Source organism: Mauremys reevesii, linkage group 3 (assembly GCF_016161935.1).
Source record: "Mauremys reevesii isolate NIE-2019 linkage group 3, ASM1616193v1, whole genome shotgun sequence".
NCBI lineage: Eukaryota > Metazoa > Chordata > Testudines > Geoemydidae > Mauremys > Mauremys reevesii.
In genome coordinates this window covers 51393312-51416209 of record NC_052625.1, presented here as the reverse complement: position 1 = coordinate 51416209, position 22898 = coordinate 51393312, and the positions used below count along the sequence as shown (strand labels likewise).

General features: G+C 38.7%; 1 protein-coding gene across 3 annotated transcripts in view; it reads right to left on the bottom strand.

Annotated features, from left to right (window-relative positions):
- Positions 1–2507: 2507 nt before the first annotated feature.
- Positions 2508–22898, bottom strand: part of MARK1 (microtubule affinity regulating kinase 1) — a 106358-nt gene continuing 85967 nt past the window's right edge. The window contains exons 14-18 of one of the 3 annotated variants that reach the window (XM_039530920.1): positions 22703–22803; positions 14692–14853; positions 13741–13992; positions 7628–7672; positions 2508–4536 (exon numbers count right to left, since the gene is read on the bottom strand). In XM_039530920.1, the coding sequence (XP_039386854.1) occupies positions 4182–4536; positions 7628–7672; positions 13741–13992; positions 14692–14853; positions 22703–22803 (915 nt within the window). In that variant the 3' untranslated portion in view covers positions 2508–4181. Of the gene's footprint in view, positions 4537–7627; positions 7673–13740; positions 13996–14691; positions 14854–22702; positions 22804–22898 lie in introns of all 3 variants that reach the window. The other 2 variants (XM_039530919.1, XM_039530921.1) reach the window with 2 other exon arrangements.

The window sequence follows — 22898 nt, the reverse complement described above, 5'->3', positions numbered from 1 at the left end:
GCAAATATTTTTAAGTACATCAGAAGGAGGAATCCTGCCAAACAATCAGTGAAGCATCTGCGTGGCCCAAAGGGCTAAAGGAGCACTCAGGGAAGGCAAGGCCATTCTGGAGAAGCTAAATGAATTACGTGATTCAGTCTTCACTTCAAAGGATATGAGGGAGATTCCCACACTTGAGCCATTCTTTTTAGGTGACAGATTTGAGGAACTGTCCCAGACTGAGGTGTGGAGAGGGGAGGTTTTGGAACAAATTTATAAGTTTAACAGTAGTAAGTCACCAGGACCAGATGGCATTCACCCAGGAGTTCTGAAGAAACTCAAATATGAAATTGCAGAACTACTAACTGTGGTATGTAACCTATTGCTTAAATCAGCCTCTCTATCAGATGACTAGTGGATAGCTAATGTGACACTGATTGTTAAAAAAGGCTCTAGAGGTGATCCCAGCAATTACAGACCAGTAAGTCTAATGTCAGTACCAGTCAAATTGGTTGAAAGTATGAAAAAAAAAAAAAAGGACCAGACTTATCAGACACATAGATGAACACAATATGTTGCGGGAAGAGTCAACATAGTTTTGGTGAGGCATGATTTCCCTTTACAAATCTATTGGAGACACAACGTGGGTCAGGTAATATTTTTTATTGGACCAACTTCCGTTGGTGAGAGAGAGGAGCTTACAGAGTTCCCAGACCTGAAGAAGAGCTCTGTGTAAGCTTGTCTCTCTCACCAACAGAAGCTGGTCTAATACAAGATATTACCTCACCCATCTTGTCTAATATTGTGGTACCAACATGGCTACAACAACATTGTATTCAACAATCTATTAGAATTCTTTGATGGTACAACAAATAAGAGGACAAAGGTGATCCAGTGGATATAGTGTGCTTGGACTTTCAGAAAGTCTTTGACAAGGTTGCTCACCAAAGGCTCTTAAGTAAAGTAAGGACTCCTGGGATAAGAGGGAAGATCATTCCATGGATCAGTAAATGGTTGAATAATAGGAAACAAAGGATAGGAATAAATGGTCAATTTTCACAATGGAGAGAGGTAAATAGTGAGATCCCACAAGGATCTGTACTGGGACGAGTGCTGTTCAACATATTCAGAAGTGATCTGGGAAAAAGGGGTAAACAGTGAGGTGGCAACGTTTGCAGATGATACAAAATTACTCAACATGATTAAGTCCAAAGCAAACTGCAAAGAGATATGAAGAGATCTCACAAAACTGAATGACTTGACAAGAAAATGGCAGATGAAATTCAATGTTGGTAAGTGCAAAATTATGCACACTGGAAAACAATCCTGACTACACATACAAAATGATGCTTACCACTCAAGAAAGAGATTTTGGAGTCATTGCAGATAGTTCTCTGAAAACGTCTGCTCAATGTGCAGCGGCAGTCAAAAAAAATCTAACAGAATGTTAGGAACTATTAGGAAAGGGATAGATAAGACAGAAAATACCACAATGCCACTATACAGCTCCATGGTACACCCACGCCTTGAATACTGGGTGCAGTTCTGGTTGTCCCATCTCAAAAAAGTTGCATTAGAACTGGAAAAAGTCCAGAGAAGGCCAATAAAAATGATTAGGAGTATGGAACAGCTTCCATATCAGAAGAGATTAAAAAGACTGTTCAGCTTGGAAAAGAGAGAACTGAGAGGGGATATGAATGGTGTGGAAAAAGTGAATAAGGAAGTTTTATTTACCCCTTCCCATATCATATGAACCAGGGGTCACCCAATGAAATTAGTAAACTGCAGGGTTAACACAAATAAAAGGAAGTATTTCTTCACACAACACACAGTCAACCTGTGGAACTCCTTGTCAGAGGATGCTGTGAAGGCCAAAAATATAACTGTGTTCAAAATTTTTTTTTTTAAAATAAGTTCATGGAGTACAGGTCCATCAATGACTATTAGCCAAGATGGTCAGGGACGAAACCCTGTGCTTTGGTTGTCCCTATATCTCTAACTGCTAGAAGCTGGGATTGGATGCCAGGGAATGGATCACTCAATAAATTGTCCTGTTCTGTTCACTCTGAAACATCTGGCATCAGCCAATGTCAGAAGACATGAAACTGGGCTAGATGGCCCCTTGGTCTGACCCAGTATGGTCGTTCTTATGATTCATGGATAAATTGCACAGAGATCTAAATAATTCCTGAAGCAGATTGGTGGTGAACATATGAAGGAGCTCCTTCGGAAACTAAAAGTTCACTTCCAAAAATTGGGATATGGATCTAGATGTGTCCCAGTGACCCAATTCTATGAGATGCAAAGCACCCTGCACCCCCACTGGCACCTTCTAGAAGATGCTCAGCACTTTGACGAGTGGGACCATAAAAATTATGCAGGGACTGATTTTTCACAACACAGAATTTGTGGCCCAAAAGGAACAAATGAAATACATAACTGCAAGAAGAGACCTCTAGGGCTGTTGCATAATAAAAATATCTCCTTGGAATAGATTTTCATTTTGATTAAGGGCAAACAACAAGCACTTTAGTATGAGAACTGTTCAAGTAAGTTTTAATAGAGTGCACCAGTGAAAGTGAATTAAGATGACTTGCATCAAAATTTGTTTGAATAAACACCAGGTAAAAAGGGGCTACAGTTGTTTCTTTCCAAACACCACCCTTTTTCTAAGGCAACAATACACGTTCATTTCAGAATATAACTGTTACAGAAAGCTACATCACAGTATAGTACAGCATGTAAAATCCACCTCTGTCAAGAAGCCATTATTGAATGGCACATTAGCTACACTTACAGCCTTCTAATTTAGAGTTACAGAGTTTACCACAGCTTTTAATTTTTTTTTAAAGTGACAGATTTTCAATGAACTTTCTATTCTCCACAAGAGTGTGCATATGGGGGGATATTACAGTAATTACGACATTAAATAACATTGCACAACCAACCTCTATGGTTAATTCAGTACAAAATAACAAGTATTAAAAGGTACCATTACTAGTGGTTTTACATAGTTTATATTACTAATTATGGAAGGAATTTTTTTTTCCATAGGCAAATGCCTAAATTACAAAGCTGCACATTACAGGCATAATGATGTGGTATAAATACAAGAAATCTAGTAAAATATTAAACACAAACAAGTTACATGGGAACAAATTGTACAACCACATAAGCTAAATCAACCATTATTGTTTAGCAGTAAAGTATCATAAGGAATTGCATGTTGTCTTTGGGGGCAAATATTCCAAAAGCCAGTAAATTCCTGAGGTGGTATTATTAACTCATACAATTGGTCAACACTTCAAATTATTTTGTGCTATGAAACAGTCCCAACATTAATATATTTCCACACGCTAGAATTTGCAATATATCGAAGGCAGCAAACAAGTGATATTTTACATCATATTATTTAAATGAAATAATTTACTCTTCTCCATTTTGATGCTACATTTTCAAGAGCAGAGTAAGCATTATAATTTGCACACAAAACATTACCTAGAGGTGATTTCTGTTCCCCAGCAGCTCTCAGCTGGCCCAAGGCAAAATAATCTTTTTAAATCTGTAAGTGCCAACACTGTAAACATGTTTGTATTTTTCAGCTAAATACTGTCCAATACCAAGGATAAGAACCAAACATAAGCAGGAACAGTCTTGTGTACCACAAAAGCCGATTTATCGACTTCTGATTCAAATTCACATATGATTTTTAAATAACTAAAAATGGTCATGCTACAGTTGTGAAAACTATTTTTGTGCATTTTGACTCTGGACACAGTTTTAAAAAATGCATGATAGAAGAATTATTAAAACCACCAAAAATGTAAATAGTGATAGGGAAGAACTTTTTCAACTCAAAGCATCAAACATACACTTTTGTGCAGAAATCTAGACAACTATACAAGATCTGTATTTAAGCAATCATCTTTTTTATTATACAACTATGAACATAAAATGAACAGAATGCTCTATATACTTACCTGTACATGTGAACATAACTTCTTTAGCTACAGTTATTTAGTATAGGTCATACTGAATTTAATCTTACAATTCAGAATAACTATGTATAACCTTATTGCAATAGGGACAATTTCTACATGGGGAGTTTCACAGGCCAATCACACTAGCCGTAACCAGTACATTCAAAACGTAAGTGTAGTTCACGTATGAATTTTCCCTGATCCCATAAATTTAGTTTCTCTTTACAGCTTAAGCTCATTTGCAATTTTGGATGCAATGTTCTTAAATGCAATAGAAGTGCCAGATATTCTCTTGAAGCGGACTCCATTGAGTGACAATCGTGGCAATTTGCAGACTTCCATCTCCCATTGAACAAGACTATCCTGTCGTGCATCACCATGAACACAGAAGAGCAAAAACCTCTCTTTTTGTTCATAGTCACAGTTATTAGCATCTAACACTTTTCGAATCTCTCTCATCATATCATTCGGGTCCATGGAGCTAGTGGTCTTCATACTCCATGTGAATCGCAAAGAACGTGGTTTGGAATCTTTGCTATCCTCTTTCTCTCGGTCTTTTGGTTCCCCAGAAGCACTCCTGGAGAGAGAAACATGATGCATGCTCAAAAGTAAAATCCAGAAAATAGATTTAAGTGCTAGGAGGTAATAAAGTTTAAGAAAATCCTAACTGTAATACAGTAAAGCTGTGTTATCCGGCACTTTATCAACTGAAAAGCTCTAGAAACTGGCATTTCAGGACAGGGTTCTGGGTGTGGGCTCTGTGAGGGAGTTTGGATGCAGGAGGAAGCTCAGGGCAGAGGGTTGGGGCATGGGAAGTGTCTTGGGATGCCAGATCCAGGTGGCGCTCACCTCGGGAGGCTCTCCGCAAGCAGCAACCTGTCCCTGCTGTTCCTAGGCGGAGGTGTGGCCCTGGGGAGCTCTGTGCATTGTCCCTACCCCATCCTGAGTGCTGGCTCCGCAGCTCCCATTGGCCAGGGACCGTGGCCAATGAGAGCTGCGGGAGCGGAACCTGCGGGTGGAGGTAGCGAGCAGAGCCACCTGCCTGCACATCCGCCTAGGAGCAGGAGGGACATGTTGCCACTTCCAGGAAGCCGCCCGAGGTGAGCGCTTCCGAGATCCGGCACCCCGAACTCCCTCCTGTGCCACAACCCCCTGCCCCAAGCTCCCTCCTGCACCCAAACTCCCACCCAAAGCCTGTGCCCCAACCCCCAGCCCTGAGCTCCCTCACACACCCAAACTCCCTCCCTCTTAGTTAACCGGAATTTTTGACTTACTGGCACCCTCCATTCCCCCAGTATGCTGGATAACAAAGCTGTATGTGCAATGGTAACTACAGATACACATCCCTTTGCACTGCTGTAGCAGGAGACAGTGGAATCTACATTTTAAAAAGTATCTTTTGATTTCTGTTGAGCTCATCATTTGGAGCACACCATACAGCAACAAAAAGGTATTAATTTGTGGGACACATGGTCTGGATGTGTAAACATGCTGTAAAAGCAGCAAAGGAAGGAAACCCACCCTGCATTCCACACAAAAGCTTTTGCTTTCATGCTTGTGCATGAAGAGAAACTCATTTCCTATATTTACAAATTGGGGAGCATTATGCTCACAATTAACCCAATTTGTTTTTATAGATTCTTTAGGGACTTTTGACCCCCTCTTTCTCCTCTTTTTTAAAGTGACCTTATATTTTGGCAACATCCTATTTTAACTGATGCAGTAGAATTTTATATTACAATTACTCAACTGAGTGGTCAAACAGCTTCTTTGTCTCTCATAACAATACAAAGCCAGAAGACACGTAACAGAATAGTGAGGAAGAGAGACAAAAATGTCAAGTAATTATCTTCTAATGAACACAAACAGTGGGACTATAAAGCTTCTTTACCCATCAGCTCACTCAGCATAGGTAAGTTTGGAACACAGTTTTGTAAAATAGTACTCATTTTCAATTTAAAAAGTTCCAGATTCTGCTGCTTCTTTTCCCAGATGCCCGAGAGCTGCTGATGCTACCACCCACTATTGAGGAGGGGGGTGTTTCCTTGGCAGGGGCTGTTAAATAAAGAGTGGAGGTCAATTTCTCACTCTCATTTTCCCCATTTCCTTTCTTTGCATCCCTGCTGTTTTCCCTTCATCTCCCACCTCCTGCCCACTTGTACTTCTTGGGCAAGCAACTTAGTTCCCAAAACACTACCTCACTCAATCACCCTAATGCCACCACTACTGGGCAAGGCCCTCTACGACAGCCGTTACTGGTATTATTTTTACTTAAAATGTGCCAGTTGTTACACAAACACATAGGAGAACAGTCTCTGCCCCTATATTTGAAGTGCTATATTCAACCATGAGGTTCTTCCTCCCCCGCCCCCCGAACGATAACCTGCCACTTCATTTAATAAACTTTTCCCTATTCAGAGGGGAGCAGAACCACTCTCAATAGCTTTTAAAAAAGTATGCTTTTTAAACATTAAAAATTGATGGTTTATTTTCATTGCTGCCACCACACCACATCAGTATTAGAAGACGTGGCACAGCAGCACAGTCGAGATTTGGACTCATGTAGCATTTCAGGAAGTGGCTTGATGCCCAAAACATACTAGGCTGGAGGATAACCAGGAGGCAGCAGAGAAAGTTAGAGAACAGGAATGAGTGGTGAGATCAGAGCTGAAATCCACTGCTATGATTAATTAAATTAACAGACTTGACTACTATAGTGTCAGAAGCACAGCAGCTTAAGGACATAGGGGGAAGAAATGCTGAAACAGGTAATTCAGAAACATACACAGAATATTAGTTATACTAAGGAATGTAAACGGTTTAAAGAGCTGCTGCTCTTTTAAATACAGATGCTTATTAAATGTTCTCAGAAATAAGCCATTCTTTTTTGTAATTAACCATTTTAGAGTATAATGATAATTGCAGTGTGTGTTCATTGTTTATTCATTAGATACTTCATGAATGTACACGTGCTTTACCAAGCACATTAAAAAGGCAGTCGACATACTGAGACATGCTAGAAGAGAACATATACTGAAAGGCAAACACACTGAAGAGTATGTTATGGCTTATGTTACAGCTACAGTTTTGTTTGTGTGTGTAGTGGTTGCCACACAAAGTCAGTATTTACAATTACCGCCCAACAATATCTGAATACCCCTGTTATTTTGAAGTGTAAAGAAAACACTGATACCTCAGACATTGCAGGGTGCTCACTGTTGGTGAACAGTGACTTTTAAATATTTGACTATATTAATATTTTTACTCTACATGTAAACATTAAGTATTAACCTATATATTTGCTACTTAAACCTATATTATACTAAACAACATTAAACATAAGAAGATGTTTAAAGAAGAGCCCTATGATTTGGTTTAATCTTGTAGCTGGGATTGCTTTCATAGTACTGTGTTAACTTATCAAGTTTGTTTCTTTACAAAATGTACAATACAAAACACAGTTTTGAACAAGTATTTAAAAATCAAAAAATGAATTTCCAGGGAATTAAGAGGGATGGGCAGGGACCCACAGCAAAACATAACATTTTTAAAAATACATGTTATTTAGGCACTATTCTATTTTAAATCCTGGTTAAAAATCTTTCAGAAATCACTTAAACTTTTAACACAAAGGACCTAGCAGGGAAGTATTAATTGTGGCTCCTCACCTTGAGGTGTCAGTTCTGCCACTGGCTTCGCCTTCACTTGGATCCCTCAAAACAAAGTTAAGGTTGAGATTCAATGATAAAGACGAAAAATAAAAGTCAAGAGAACCCATATCTATAACAGAGTTAAAATAACTACCGAGCAAAGATTCAGCATAAAAATGTCATATTTACTAATTTTTGTTAAGTACTATTTTTCACAGCTGCAAGTTTGACTTCCCTTTAGGACACCTCAATTTACTGCAACCCTGATATGTATTTTTTTTTTTTAAACTCTTGGCAAGATTAGCAAAAGTTACAGAGTTCTGGCCTACTACAGACTGAAAAATGGCCATATATGATTCCAATAAGTATAGTTATAGCACTTTGGTCAACGAGGACCTGAACCAGAGAGGTGCTATGAGCCCTCAAGTACTACTGAAGCCAAATATAGCCAGCTGCAAGTGCTCAGCTCCTCTCTGGGACAGGCCCTTGGGCTCGACTCCTGGAAACATTAGGCATCTGCTTAGCTTTAAGCATGGTCACGTATTTAGAGCTAAGCATGTGCCCATGAGTTTCTTGGATCAGCCCGAGACCCTAATTCAAAAGGTTACATATGATCTGTTTAACTTTAAGCCAACAAATTATCCCATTGAATTCAACAGCACTACGGATGGGCTTTAAGTTAGGCAGCTGCTTAGGTCCCTTGCTGAACTGGCATCATGATTTGTAAAATAATTACTTAACAATATGCGTTAGTAGCCTCTGGCTGTTTGGGAAAAAAAAAAAGTACAATGCATATTATATAAGCCAAGGTATCACAATCTGATAAGTGGGTACATTCCCAGTGCTGCAGTACAAGCATTTTTGTAAATATTTTTAAAAAATTATTTAATCCACCACATAACACCCTTCAAAATTATTCTATATGAACATCTAGTTAACTGACCATCTAGAAAGTATCATTTGGCACAAATTGTTAATACACATTTCAACAAAATGCCTCTATACCCTAAGCAAGATGCATTTTAACTAATGTATAAAAGCATTTACTGTAGAAATATAATATAAATATATACTGTATAAATACCCTACATACTTACCAGAAAAACACATACAACTGCCAGAAATAAAATAAAATAAAAACAATCCTTCTGGAGATCTTTGTAAACAATAAAAGCAACAAAGAATCCTGTGGCACCTTATAGACTAACAGACGTTTTGCAGCATGAGCTTTCGTGGGTGAATACCCACTACTTCGGATGCAAGAAGTGGGTATTCACCCACGAAAGCTCATGCTGCAAAACGTCTGTTAGTCTATAAGGTGCCACAGGATTCTTTGTTGCTTTTACAGATCCAGACTAACACGGCTACCCCTCTGATATTTGTAAACAATATACATATAAAACTATTGCTCACTAGGGTAACATTTCATATTATTCAAGGACATTAAGAAATAAATTATTAAGATCAAGACTGAGACAATCCAAACACAGTCAAAACAGTTAATTTAAGATTGATAGAATACACCTCTACCCTGATATAACGCGACCTGATATAACATGAATTCGGATATAACACGGTAAAGCAGCGCTCCGTGGGGGCGGCTAGGGCTGCGCACTCTGGCAGATCAAAGCAAGTTCAATATAACGCGGTTTCACCTATAATGCAGTAAGATTACAAGCGTTATATCAGGGTAGAGGTGTATAACAAAATATCTTTGAGGCAAGCACCCTTTCTCCCCTCCCCCCCAAAATCAATGATCCGAGAGACAGGGTTAAAACAGCAAAGAAGTGTCAGAGGTTTGAAATTTAGGACTTGTAGTCACTGATACCAAGAAAACACCAGAAGTTAATCATCAGATCTAAAACAAAAACAACCCTCCATCATGCATAGAAGCAATTTTTTGTTACAGTTTGATTTCATTAGGAGACAACACTGTCAGTGTGTCCTATATAAATCTATCATTAATTGCGTATGATGAAAAAGTTCAAGTCTAAAACTGGCTATAAAAAAAAAATCACCATTCTTCGCAATGTTACATGCATACCATTTTATTCAATATAGTCTCAGAATGACATTTATAATGACTAACAATTAATGTAGCCTCCTGAAATGATTAATTAATTAGTGGAAAACGCACTTCACCCCATTTGGAATTTTGTTGCACAAATGGAATGATAGAGCACTTAGCAACGGGTTGTAATGTTCAGAAAGGGAACAAAAAACCCAAAAATGTTTCCATACTACTAATGCCATTAACGTAGGTTCAAAGTTCTGTATCCTCAAGTTTGGAAGAAATTCTGGCAAAGGTAGAGAATACATCTTATTTAGATAATTAACCACACATTGTCAGCATCTTAGATTAATCTTATTTTAAGAGGATCAGACTGATTTTTATTCTGAACCTATCATGCTATTTAATTCCATCTCCCCCTTCACATTTTGTTCATGAGATCAGCGTGTACACTGCAAGAAACTATTCTTGTCACCTTGTAACTATTCTTTTACTAAAATGGCAAGTTTCACTTATGAAAGGATTTAAGACTAGAAAGCATATCTGTGGAATTTAATATAGGATATTATGATTCTCCAAAGACAGCAAAGATCTATGGGATTTAATTCTGTTGTGAAATTGACAGTTGTGCAGTAGAGTGCTATTTGTAACCTCTGTAACTTGCCTACTACATGAAAACTGTAGGTAAATCTCTGCAGTGGTTTCAAACGAAAATCAATTGATCAGCTACTGCCGGACATAAGTGAAATGTGAAAATTAAATATTCTTGTAAGAAAGCTTTTAAGGTAATCATGTAAACAGTCAAAAGATCAAATTATTTGATCTATATATCTTCTGTTTTTCTACGGCATCCATCATGGTTAAATGTAAACATTGATGTGCATCCTTGACTTTCAGATTCTTTATGAACTGCTTAAAAATAAGTTTAAATGAAAGAAAAAAGGTTACTTAATGTTCACACAAATGAGGATTTCCAGATGCTAGCAGTTAGTGTACACTTTTACATGTCATTTTTACTGTCCTCAATGAGAAACCAAAATTCTCTACAATAACCTGTGAATAGGGAAAACACTGTTTTTGTTTCAATAGAGAAAGTTCTCTAGTGATTAATAATCTTGCTATTGTAGGAATGGGCTTTGTAATTAATTACGTCTATATCACTTGATTATAATTAATCACTGAAATGTAAATGTTCTTTTTAATGTTACATGATAATTTGTTTAATGAGAGCACATCAATTTTGCAGATGGAGATATTAAATTTTTCATGTATACATCAAACTACCCTTTCAGTTGTTCAAATCAAACCCCATTTTTTTTCCCCTCATAGTGATGTAAATAGGAAACCACTGTAGTTGCTGCATGATATATGTGACTATTTTTTTTAGGGCTGTTGATTAATTGCAGTTAGATCAGGCGATTACCTCAAAACATTAAATTGCAATTAAAAAAGTTAATTGTGATTAACTGCACTGTTAAACAACATAATACGAATTGAAATTTATTAAATATTTTGGATGTTTTTCTACATTTTCAAATGTATTGATTTCTATTACAACAGAATACAAAGTGTATAGTGCTCAATTTATATTTTTTATTACAAATATTTGCACTGTAAAAATGATTAATAAAAATAGTATTTTTCAATTCACCTCATAAAAGTACTGTAGTGCAATCTCTTTAGCATGAAAGTTTAATATACAAACGTAGATTTTTTTTGGTTATATAACTGAACTCAAAAACCAAAAAATGTAAAACTTTAGAGCCTACAAGTCCACTCAGTCCTACTTCTTGTTCAGTCAATCATTAAGAGAAACAAGTTTGTTTACATTTACGGAAGGTACCACTGCCTGCTTCTTATTTACAATGTCACCTGAAAGTGAGAACAGGCATTTGCATGGCACTTTTGTAGCCGGTGTTGCAAGGCATTTATGTGCCAGATATGCTAAACACTCATATGCCCTTTCATGCTTTCACCACCATTCTAGAGGACATACTTCCACGCTGATGATGCTCGTCAAAAAATAATGTGTTAATTAAATTTGTGACTGAACTCCTTGGGGGATAATTGTATGTCTCCTGTTCAGTTTTACCCGCATACTGCCATATATTTCATGTTATAGCAGTCTTGAATGACAACCCAGCACATGTTCGTTTTAAGAACACTTCCACAGCAGATTTGACAAAACGCAAAGAAGGTACCAATGTGAGATTTCTAAAAACAGTTACAGAACTCGACCGAAGGTTTAAGAATCTGAAGTGCTGTCCAAGATCTGAGAGGGACGAGGTGTGAAGCGTGCTTTCAGAAGTCTTAAAAGAGCAACACTCCAATGTGGAAACTACAGAACCCGAACCCAAAAAAGAAAATCAACCTTCTGCTGGTGGCATCTGACTCTGCTTTGGATTGTTATTGAGCAGAACCAGTCATCAGCATGGACACATGTCCTCTGGAGTAGTGGTTGAAGCATGAAGTGACACATGGATCTTTAGTGCATCTGCCATATGAATCTTTGTGACGCAGGCTACAACAGTGCCATGTGAATGCCTGTTCTCACTTTCAGGTGATATTGTAAACAAAAAGCGGGCAGTGTTATCGCCTGCAAATTTTAATCAAACTTGTTCAGCCAATTGCTCAGACAAACAAGAAATAGGACTGAATGGACTTGTAGGCTCTAAAGTTTTACATTGTGTGATGGGGCAAGGCCAGATGGCTATAGAAAAGTAGTGGGAGATAGATATTAGCCCCAGGTTAAACAAATCCCTGGTACCAGGATAAGTAAAATGGTAGCTGCTCCAGGTCAATTAAGATACCTGGGGCCAATTAAGATCTTCCCAGAAGGCAGTGGAGATTACTAGGTTGCTTGGGACACCTGAAGCCAATTAGGGGCTGGCTGAAACTAGTTAAAAAGCCTCCCAGTTAGTCAGGTGGGCATGCGTGCGAGGAGCTGGGAGCAAGAGGCGCAAGGAGCTGAGAGTGAGAGGGTGTGCTGCTGGAGGACTGAGGAGTACAAGCGTTATCAGACACCAGGAGGAAGGTCCTATGGTGAGGATAAAGAAGGTATTTGGAGGAGGCCATGGGGAAGTAGCCCAGTGAGTTGTAGCTGTCATGCAGCTGTTACAGGAGGCACTATAGACAGCTGCAATCCACAGGGCCCTGGGCTGGAACCCGGAGTACAGGGCGAGCCCGTGTTCCCCCTCAAAACCTCCCAACTCCTGATCAGACACAGGAGGAGTTGACCCGGACTGTGGGTTCCACCAGAGGGGAAGATCTCTGAGGCAAGCAAATCTGCCAATAAGCGCAGGACCCACCAAGGTAGAGGAGGAATTTTGTCACAACTGTTTTACTTTTGAACGCCTTTTTTTTTTTGGTACACAATTCTACATTTGTGAGTTCAACTTCATGATAAAAGAGATCGTACTACAGTACTTGTATTAGGTGAACTGAAAAATTTCTATTTCTTTTGTTTTTCACAGTGAAAATATTTGTAAATAAAAAAAATATATAAGTGAGCATTGCACACTTTGTATTCTGTCAAGTATCAGAGGGGTAGCCGTGTCAGTCTGGATCTGTAAAAAGCAACAATAAGTCCTGTGGCACCTTAAAGACTAAGGGATGTATTGGAGCATAAGCTTTTGTGGGTGAATACCCACTTTGTCAGACACATGACAAATTTTCAAATATATTGATTTCAATTACAACACGTATTCTGTGTTGTAACTGAATTCTAGATTTTCAAATATATTGATAATCTAGAAAACATCCAAAAATATTTAAATAAATGGTATTCTATTATGGTTTAATCGTGCGATTAAATTTTTTAATCTCTTGATAGTCCTAATTTTCGTTCTTTTAAGATAAAGAAGCAAGAGAATGGCTGGCCAAATTTGGATTGATATAATACAGAGAAAAGCAAAGCAAGACGGGTTCTGAAAGGGTAAAACAAAGCAAAAAGATAATCCTATTCTAATTAAAATTTACATTTATGCTAGATTGTCACATTGGCAATCCTCTAAAAGAATTAAGAATTTGAAAAATAAATCTCATTTATTATCTTAGAAGAAGTGAAAACTATCCAGGAAATAAAGCAAACACAAAAAATTCACAGAAGTATGGTACTAACCTGCGAACAAACTTGGAAGTTATCTTGCTAATAATACCAGTAGAAGTGCCCCTTCTAGCGTGTGCAAATGCACCAGTTTCATGTGAAGGTGAGGCAGGTGGTCCATTGTAAGTGGCATTACGCCGCTCCCGTAGCTGCTCACCATGGAAAGTGCTTCGACTTGAACTCCCACGAGGAAAGCGGGTTCGGTCTGGAGTAGTAGTGCTAATACTATGAGCTGATGGGGAAGCAGCAGGCACTCTCTGAGTTGCACTGCTGGGAAAACAGAAGAATGTTTAACACAAAACAACCTCCCATATATATAAATAAAAGTAACATTTGGGAGACTGTTCACTCCTCCTATGGAAAAAAAATGCTGACTGATTTCAAACTCTAATACACACAAGTCAGGTGGTCCGAGCTGAAATCTTTTCAGAATTCTTTTTGAGGAACACAGTTGAAAAAAGCCACATACACCCCCCGGCCCTTCCCCCACCTCAAATACATATATATGATATTGTGATACCAGCTTTAAGCTCTTGACACTGAAAGAGGAGATTTTATAGTGCCTTTCCTGACACCAATAGGTGCAAAGTAATCTTCAGTGCTAACAGGTTTAAAATTTATAATTCAGTTTAAACGTGTCAGCATATATATTCTATGGACTGAGTCTGCATCAGATAAACATGTAGCTATTGCTGTTTTCCAGGAATTATCTAATGACTGAGATCTAGTTCAGAGACATGTTTATTGTGTGATATAAGCAAAAAATGATGTGTCCTGGACAAAACTGAACCTAAACCATATGTAGCACTGTTACTCAAATGAATGAATTTTAAAACAATACCGGAGTACTGTATGACATAATACATTAAGACTATATACACTATATTAATATAATTTATGTTACCAATAGTTTGTACAGAATTTTGAAGATGTAAAACACTATGCAAACGCAAAGTATTATATTACCTTGGTCGATAAGCTTCAGTGCCATCTTTGATGGTTGGTAACGTAACTTTTATAGGATGACCAGAGGCAGACATAGATTTCTGGTGTCGAGGTCGTGTTGATACAGCAGATGCAACAGCAGAGCCTGCAGAAGATGTGCTACTCGCAGACATTTCTGTTAGGCTTTTATCACAAGAAAGGCAGGAGGGCCACAACAATAAGAAAAAACACATTAGATGTGCTTAAAAGTCAATTCCAACAACAGAAAAGTTTATGTCAAACCCTGAAACTAGATAAAAACTCTGCAACAAAATTAAAAAACAACAACAACACAACAACAGCCTTACAATGATTAGTCACAAAAAACATTATTCTTAGTAAAAATGCACATTTTTATAATCAGTTTTCATGGAAAAAAATCTCATTCAAGGATACTGCAGGATGGCTTTTTATTGCTTACATTCATATAAATAAGACTATTTTCCTTTAAATATACAAGAAGCAAAACAATAACTTTTTTTCAGTAAGATTGCCAGCATATTTTCCATTATAATTTTGCCTAACTTTAACTGTTTGGGCTTAAATTTTCCATGCTAGGTGTCTGCCTCACCCTGATTTTTTTGTGGGGAAAACTTCAGCCAAAACAGTTTGGTTGTTTCTCAGAATGACACTAGGGAAAAATACCTTCTCTAATTTAGAAACAGTCTGCCACCACTTTAAAAAAAAAAATTAAATGAAAACTCCAGTACCCTCATGCTTTCCAGCAGGGACTTGAAATTGGTCAGAGATGTGCCTTCTATGGTTCTTGTGAAAATCTGCCCAAATTTGGCCAAGTTAACAGCCTCTGAAATATCCCAGTTCACACACACTCATTAGAGACTTGTTAGAGTTTAGCATCTAAAATCTCCAAAGATAGTATGTGATCACGTAATTAAAGACTGTACCATAATACATGTGTACAGAGGGGCCAAATTAAGGCTGAACAGACAACCTTAATTCTGGCATTGCCTAACTTTTCAGAGCTTGACGTTGCATCTTATATGCTCTTTTAATACAGTTTTTCTTCAGTATCTCTCTGTCTCTCTCATACACACATTCACATACAGAATATTTCCATCAGAAGTTGATCATCCTGAGAATGTGCCTCATGCATCACATTACTGTCTCAACCTTGCACCTCTGGAGCCATAGGCTCAAATAATTATTGTGTTTTTAGTCACTAGTCCACCTGTCAAAGAGACCACACAATTTTTCATAATTCATAGCCTCTGCTTAATTTGTCACAGGACTGAAATAAGCAAAACCACTGCAAGTTAGGACTGGAGTACAGGATATTGGGCAGAGGTGTACGGAGAAGATGATCCTGTACTGCTTACTACAGTTACCAAAGATAACTAACTTCAGGATTGACTCACTTTCATGCACCCAATTGAAACACTAAATACAAACTGCACATCAAATATGTGTAGCTAATGACTGCAATTTCCCTAAATCACACTTCTTACAAACACTGACAATCTACATTAACAGTTAGTAAATACTCACTTTTTATATTGCAGGTTCCTAAATTAATGGATGGTAACCAACACATAAAAAGACTCTGATGTTAACAGAAGCACAAGTATTTTAGCTGTTGGATCAGACAGATTTCTCCTACAAAGAAGCTCATAGGAGTAGACTGCAGTAAGTTAAAAACCCTATTGAATTCTCATGACGTTTTTAGGAAATCTCCCTGTAGTGGGGTGGCTCCCCCACTCCAGCGGAGAAAGGGTTAAAGTCAGCCCTGAGAGAAGGTTGTGGCTGAGAACTGCTAAGCTGGGCCATGCCCCAGTGAGGCCACAGCTGGCCTGTAAAGAAAGGCTGTGAGCCAGAGGCCCAAGAGGAGTTTCTCTCCAGGCTGGGAGAGAGCAGGGCCTGGCTGCCTGCAGAAAGGGTACTGGGAGTGAAGCAGGGCTGGGGAGAGCCAGAGGAGCAAGGGAGCTCCAGGCTGGCAACTCCCCAGGCTGCAGGGCCTGGTCCAAGGCCCATAGAGGTACTGGGAGGCAGAGGAAGGCAGCAGGTCTGAACCCCCTTACCTAAGATGAGTGGCTTTTACACTGCAATCTGCCCCAGGGAGTGGAGGCTTGGTGATGACTGGCAGTAGCGCAGACCGAGGCAAAGTGGGGATTAGAGGGTTGGGGGTTTCCCAGAGAGGGGAGACCCATAGAAACTGGTGGGGGTATTGCCAGGGGGCAGCCCCAGGGTAAAGGGGCACCGGGAGGGACACAGGCCCAGCTACAAGCGGGACACGAGCCCTGCAGAGGGCACTCTGGAGGCTGGAAAAGAGCTAATTCCCAATGACCAGCAGGAGGCGCCACAGAAGTGAGTCCCACACTTTTACACTCCCCCTTTAATGGGATGAGTTTTGAAGGTCTCAGAGGGCATAAGGGCAAGGCCTCCTAATCCTACAGATCCAAGGTATCCACCTGGAAGACAGCAAGAGAATCACAAGACAGGAGCCATCACAAATGGATAGCAGCCCCTCTGCATAAATAAGATGGCACTCCTGGCCCACGGCAACATTGCTCACATAGCATGGACCCCAGCAACAGAAGAGACGCCACATAAGGAGTTGCTATTCCACACACATTCAGGAGTAACCAGGGGACCCAGCATCAGAGACTGGCAGGTTCCCCAAAACTCTTTTGGGGAAAGCACCATAGAGCATCAGCAGAGGGATTCCTTGGAAGGGCAAAAGGGTAATTTCACAAAGGAAGCACCCTTGTGCATACTTGGAGAGTGGCAGGGCCGGCTCTAGCTTTTTTGCCGCCCCAAGCGGTGAAGAGAAGGGGGAAGAAAAAAAAAAAAAGAGGACTGCTCTCCCGCACCGCTTCATCCTTCAGCGGCCGGTCCTTCCCTCCGAGAGGGACCCACTCCCAGATTGCCACCAAAGACGTGGATGTGCCAGCCCCTTCCATGGGCCGCCCCAAGCACCAGCTTGCTGCGCTGGTGCCTGAAGCCGGCCCTGGAGAGTGGGGAATCTTATGAGTCTCTCTCTACTGGCATAAACCGAGTGGACAGTCCAGGCGTAGTCACCAATAAATATAACCGAGGAAACTAAATTATAAAATGTGGAGGGTAAGGGGGGTGGGTTAGACACTTCAGAGGTGGAATATACTGATGTATGATCACTGTAATCAAGCATGCTGATTCAAAAACTTAATATTTTAAGTAAATCCTTCGCCAATTATTTTGAATTGTAGAGAAAAGGGAAATGAGTCAAGGTAATCTACAGAAAATCAACTACTGTCAAATTCAGAGCTCACACAGCAAATATTTAGCAAGCGGAGACCTCCCAATTTCTATATTTTCCCCAGATTTAAATTTCTGTATTTAAGTATTTTAACAATATTGTGTTCCTTCTTGCTGCCTCTCAGTTTGAATGTTTCACACTGATGTAGTGCATATTCTGCAATATAGCAAACACAATTATTCCCAAGAAAATGAAGATAGCTATTGCATTTAGAAGTACACCTCTACCTCGATATAACGCTGTCCTTGGGAGCCAAAACATCTTACCATGTTATAGGTGAAACCACGTTATATCGAACTTGCTTTGATCCACCGGAGTGTGCGGCCCCGCCCCCCTGGAGCACTGCTTTACCATGTTATAGCCAAATTCGTGTTATATCGGGTCGCGTTATATCGAGGTAGAGGTGTACTTTACTTCAATTTGTTTGCTTGCTAAGTTTGACAGTGTTACATATTTGCTATTAAATGCCTTCACAGCGATCAATCTTCCAAAAAGAGATCAAATGTTAAACACAGCTTGGAATTCTGACAGATGTGGAAGAAAGCTGACTACTTAAATACTTTGTTTATTCATAAAAATGTGGTGACAATAATACTTTAAAAGCTAGTTAAGATAGATTGCAAGAAGTGCTATTTATGGACCCACTATTTCACAGATAACCAAAGGACTAGTGGACTCAGTACGGAGTAGTAGAGAAAACATAGTTCTCTATCCCTATTGTACTTTGATAACTACAACCATGTCACCAATACTACTCCACAAGCTTATCGTTTAGTAATTGTTGCTACATAAATGGGTTTCTTCCATGCTTCCTGAGATCTAGACCCTATACAAATTATACAGGCTCCAACTGCTCAAGAAAGACTTCCAGTCAAAACGCTGTTCTTTGACAGAAAATTGGGTTTTTCAATAAAACAAAGATTTGAGGGAAAGTGTTTGCTTTTTGCAGAAAATTTAGAATTGTCATTAAAAAAAACACTTAAATATTGCCTTGATGGTGATATAATTAGACCAAGGAGCCTGGTTTGTAGAGAAGGGGAATTTAAGGCACCCATATTACAACTTCAATGAGGTAATGCACCAGCATTTCAAAACTGAAATGTTTCTGTATTTGGCCAAAATTGGTTGGTATTCAAATTTCCACTAAAAATCAAAATTTTCTACAGTAAGAAGAAACATTTTTGACTACTTCTAATTAAATTTTCCAAATATCAACTAGTTAGCTTTGTTACATTAAAAAAAAAAAAGTTGAATCTACCCAAAAGAAGAAATGAAAATTGCAAGACATAAGTAGTCTTATGATGTTTACCATATTTTGGATTTGAATTTTTGGGTATTTCTAAGGCAACTATCACAATGCTGTCTAAGCACCCTACAAATTACTTCAACCTTCTTGCTATACAATGCTTTATTGTAACCCTTAACCACCACAAAGTTTTACATTAGTTTTTTAAAAGAGCCCATTTTCACTATGGAAAGCATATGACAATAAGGCAGAAAGCACTGTAGTTTTAAGAGGCATTCTATTACTTGAAAAATACCACAGCATCAGAACGCCTGGCTGCTGTGCTGCATAGACTCCAGGAGATGAAGTCCCTGTAGGAAAATTTTACAACTTAAGAAAAAAAAAGTGAATATAAGCATTTTCAAATGAGCTTTGAAACTGAAAAAAAGCTCTAAGAGCAAGCCAGGGGGAGATACTTCTCAGACAGAAGGAGTCTAATATCACAGACAGGGTTTCAAAGTTTTCACATGACCCCTACAAGAACCCATGTCCTGTCCCATGAGGCCACAGTACTTAAAATGACGACACTGTACATTCAACAAGAGAACATTCTTTCCCGAACTTCCTAGAACAGACACAGTGGTGGTTTTGCCCTTAGGACAGCTGGGGCACCACACCATTCTTTTTCTTTTCTTTTTTTTAAATTAGAGAAATAAGTTTCCTTTACTTCTCTTCCATACATCATTCATAGCTGTTCAATTAAACATGCCCCTTCATGATATTCATGCATGGGAATCTGTGCTAGTGCTTTAGTGCCTTCTGTACACTAAGCAGACTGAAGCAGCAGCAGGACTTCACTGAATTGTCTGTCAGCCACATTGAAGAGCACAAAGAGTCACTGATAAAACTCTCCTACTTATGTACACCTAATGTAAATTACAATGTTCCCCCAAAAAATTAGGCTCAGGGGTGTCTCTGGATGGAGAACTATGGTGTTATGAATTCTGTAAACCAAATTCAAGTTGTCAAAACTGAACTACTTTGTGTCCAAGAATTTTTAGACCCTTCACGTAAAATGTTTAGCTTCACAAAAGCATGAATGAAATCCATCAAAAATGCAGTAGAAACAATAGTCCCAAAGCTAAATTACACCAGATAGAAATTGTTATAATGTGTTGTAGAAAAGCCAAAAAAAACCAAACCACCACATGAAAGGTGAAAGGAAAAAAATCTTGTTCAGCTACAGTTTCAAAATGCAGTTTCATAAGAAACCAAGCACATGACAAAAAGCCAGCCTTCTCTTAAAAAGAAAATCACAGAAAATTAATAATAAACTGTAAAAAATAAAAGTCACCCAGGGTGGTCTGCCTACCGAATGGATTCCCTGTACAGGGAAGTAATGTGGATCCTGGGGAAGCAAACACTACCAGTGGCAAACTTGCTGCATTTGGAGGTGGGGAAGCCAAGAGAGAATTGGCTTACAAGTACTACAGCACTACAAGGCTTACAAGATAATGGGTCACCCAGATCCAGGATATTTGAACGAAGAGACGGCAGGACATGAGAGCAACGCAGCTGGCATGGAAAAGTGTGACCACAGCTACAAGAGAAGTTCTATAAATGTTGTGCAATTTCAGGAGCAGGGAGGGCCTGCCACCAATATGGCCCAGTATGGAGGAACAGGTGCTGCAGTATACGGTGCCATTAGCAACTAGGCAAGTGACATCATCAACCATTTCCACCCATCTGTCGGCCCTTACATTTGTCAATATGCTGAACAGTTACCAAGATCCTTGTAGCAGGTTTTTAGTTGGAGGTTTCTAGCAGGGTGGTCTCAAAGCACTGGCCGTAGGGAGGATACACATTGTCCCATCACTGTTAATACACTTAGGGATTTGGTGCAGATCCTAGAGCCCATACATCAATTTGGACAAGAGACAGCCTCGTTCAGGGCAGCATTTCCAGTAGCATTTTCTGCGACTTTTAGGATCAGTGAACTAGTACCTGGGTCCTGCAGGAACTCTTGTAGAAATGCTCTGGCATTAAGGGATATACATTGGGAGAGGGAGTCTGGGATATTAACTTTGAAGAGGTCAACAATGGATCAAAGAGACCAACGTAAATCCAGTATCTCTTCAAAATCATGGGCAATTAAGAATAATAAATTGTAAAAAATAATAAGTTGCCTATATACTGTACTATATATAGTTAAATCTATTTAAAAGAAAACATCAATATTTTGTGCAATCAGAAAATTATGATCTATTAGATATTTTAAACTTAAAACTATTTTACCCTATTTTTAACTACCACCTCAGTTCTAAGATGCAGCAAGGAAGCCCATCAGTAACCAAAATATAATTCTTACCATGGAAATAATGGATGTCTAGTCCTCTATAGATTCAGATGGACATGTGGATCAACTGGTTACACTACTATAACCCAAGAGTTCAAAAACATATTTCTAACCCATCCTTCTGTGCTGCTGTGTTAATTATATAGTAGTTTTAGAAGGTTTTAAGTGTCATAAATTTTTTAAAAAAAATCACTCCCCCCCTTCATACGTTACATGGTCCTTTATATATGCAAATTAACAACCTATCCTTCGGGAATTCAGAGAAAAATACTGCCTGGGCAGTAAAATTGATCGATATGAAACTTCCAACACTATTGATACCATAAGAGTGGATAATGGAAACATAGTTAGTTTACTGGCTTTACTATGATGGGGCTTTTCCACCCTTTACAACTTTACGGTTTTACATTTAAGTACAGTACTCATATGCATGTAGGTTAGTGCTTTAAAAATACAAAAGAATTCGTATGCCCCTTCAAACAAATCTCGATATAAAATTTTATAGGTATACTTTGCACTTAAGTCAGACACTGCAAACTACAACTCCTATTTTGTGAATATTTTTTAAGCTAAAAGTAATTTTAATGGTCTATGTCCATTAATGTGCAAGATGTTTTGTTAAAAAAATAAAAAATATTTAATACACAGTAATCACCCCAACTACAGAAATATTTGGGACAAATGAGATAAGCAAGACTCACAAAACTCTTTTGTCAATTAAATAGTTACATCTTATTCAGTAGTTATTAGGGAACTTTTAAACACACACACACACAAAAACTTAGCTATACTGTAAGAAAGCCATCCTCTGGATCATCCAGAATATTTTATGTCTGAATTGTTTTTTCTATTTAGATTGCAAACTCTTCTGTCTTTCTCTTGTACTCTTTGTACAGTGATGGAGGCAACTCCTGACAATATTATTGCATGAGATGGTTAAAGGCAGAATCACAATATTTGTCTAATTTTGTCATAATTTGTCTAACTATGATGAATATTCAGGCACAAACTTTTCTGCAAGATAAAACAAACACGTGTACAGTTTAACTTGCTCCACATCACAGCATCTTTCATAAGCATATTGGCTAAATGTTTGTTTTAACTCCTGTGTCATACCTCAGCACAACCTCTCAGATTTTTGGCTAAGCCAGCTGAGTACCTGTTATCTTTCCCATTCTGTATTGCAGAATAGCGATCTGAAGAGCGCTCACAAACATATGTGTTCCTTCTGGTCATTCCACCAACAGGAAATACGTTGCTCTAGAAGGAGAATAAAAATGAGCAAAGACAGATGCAGGTAATTAATATATACACATTTTAAATGAAGTTATCCAGAAAAACACAAATCAGCACAT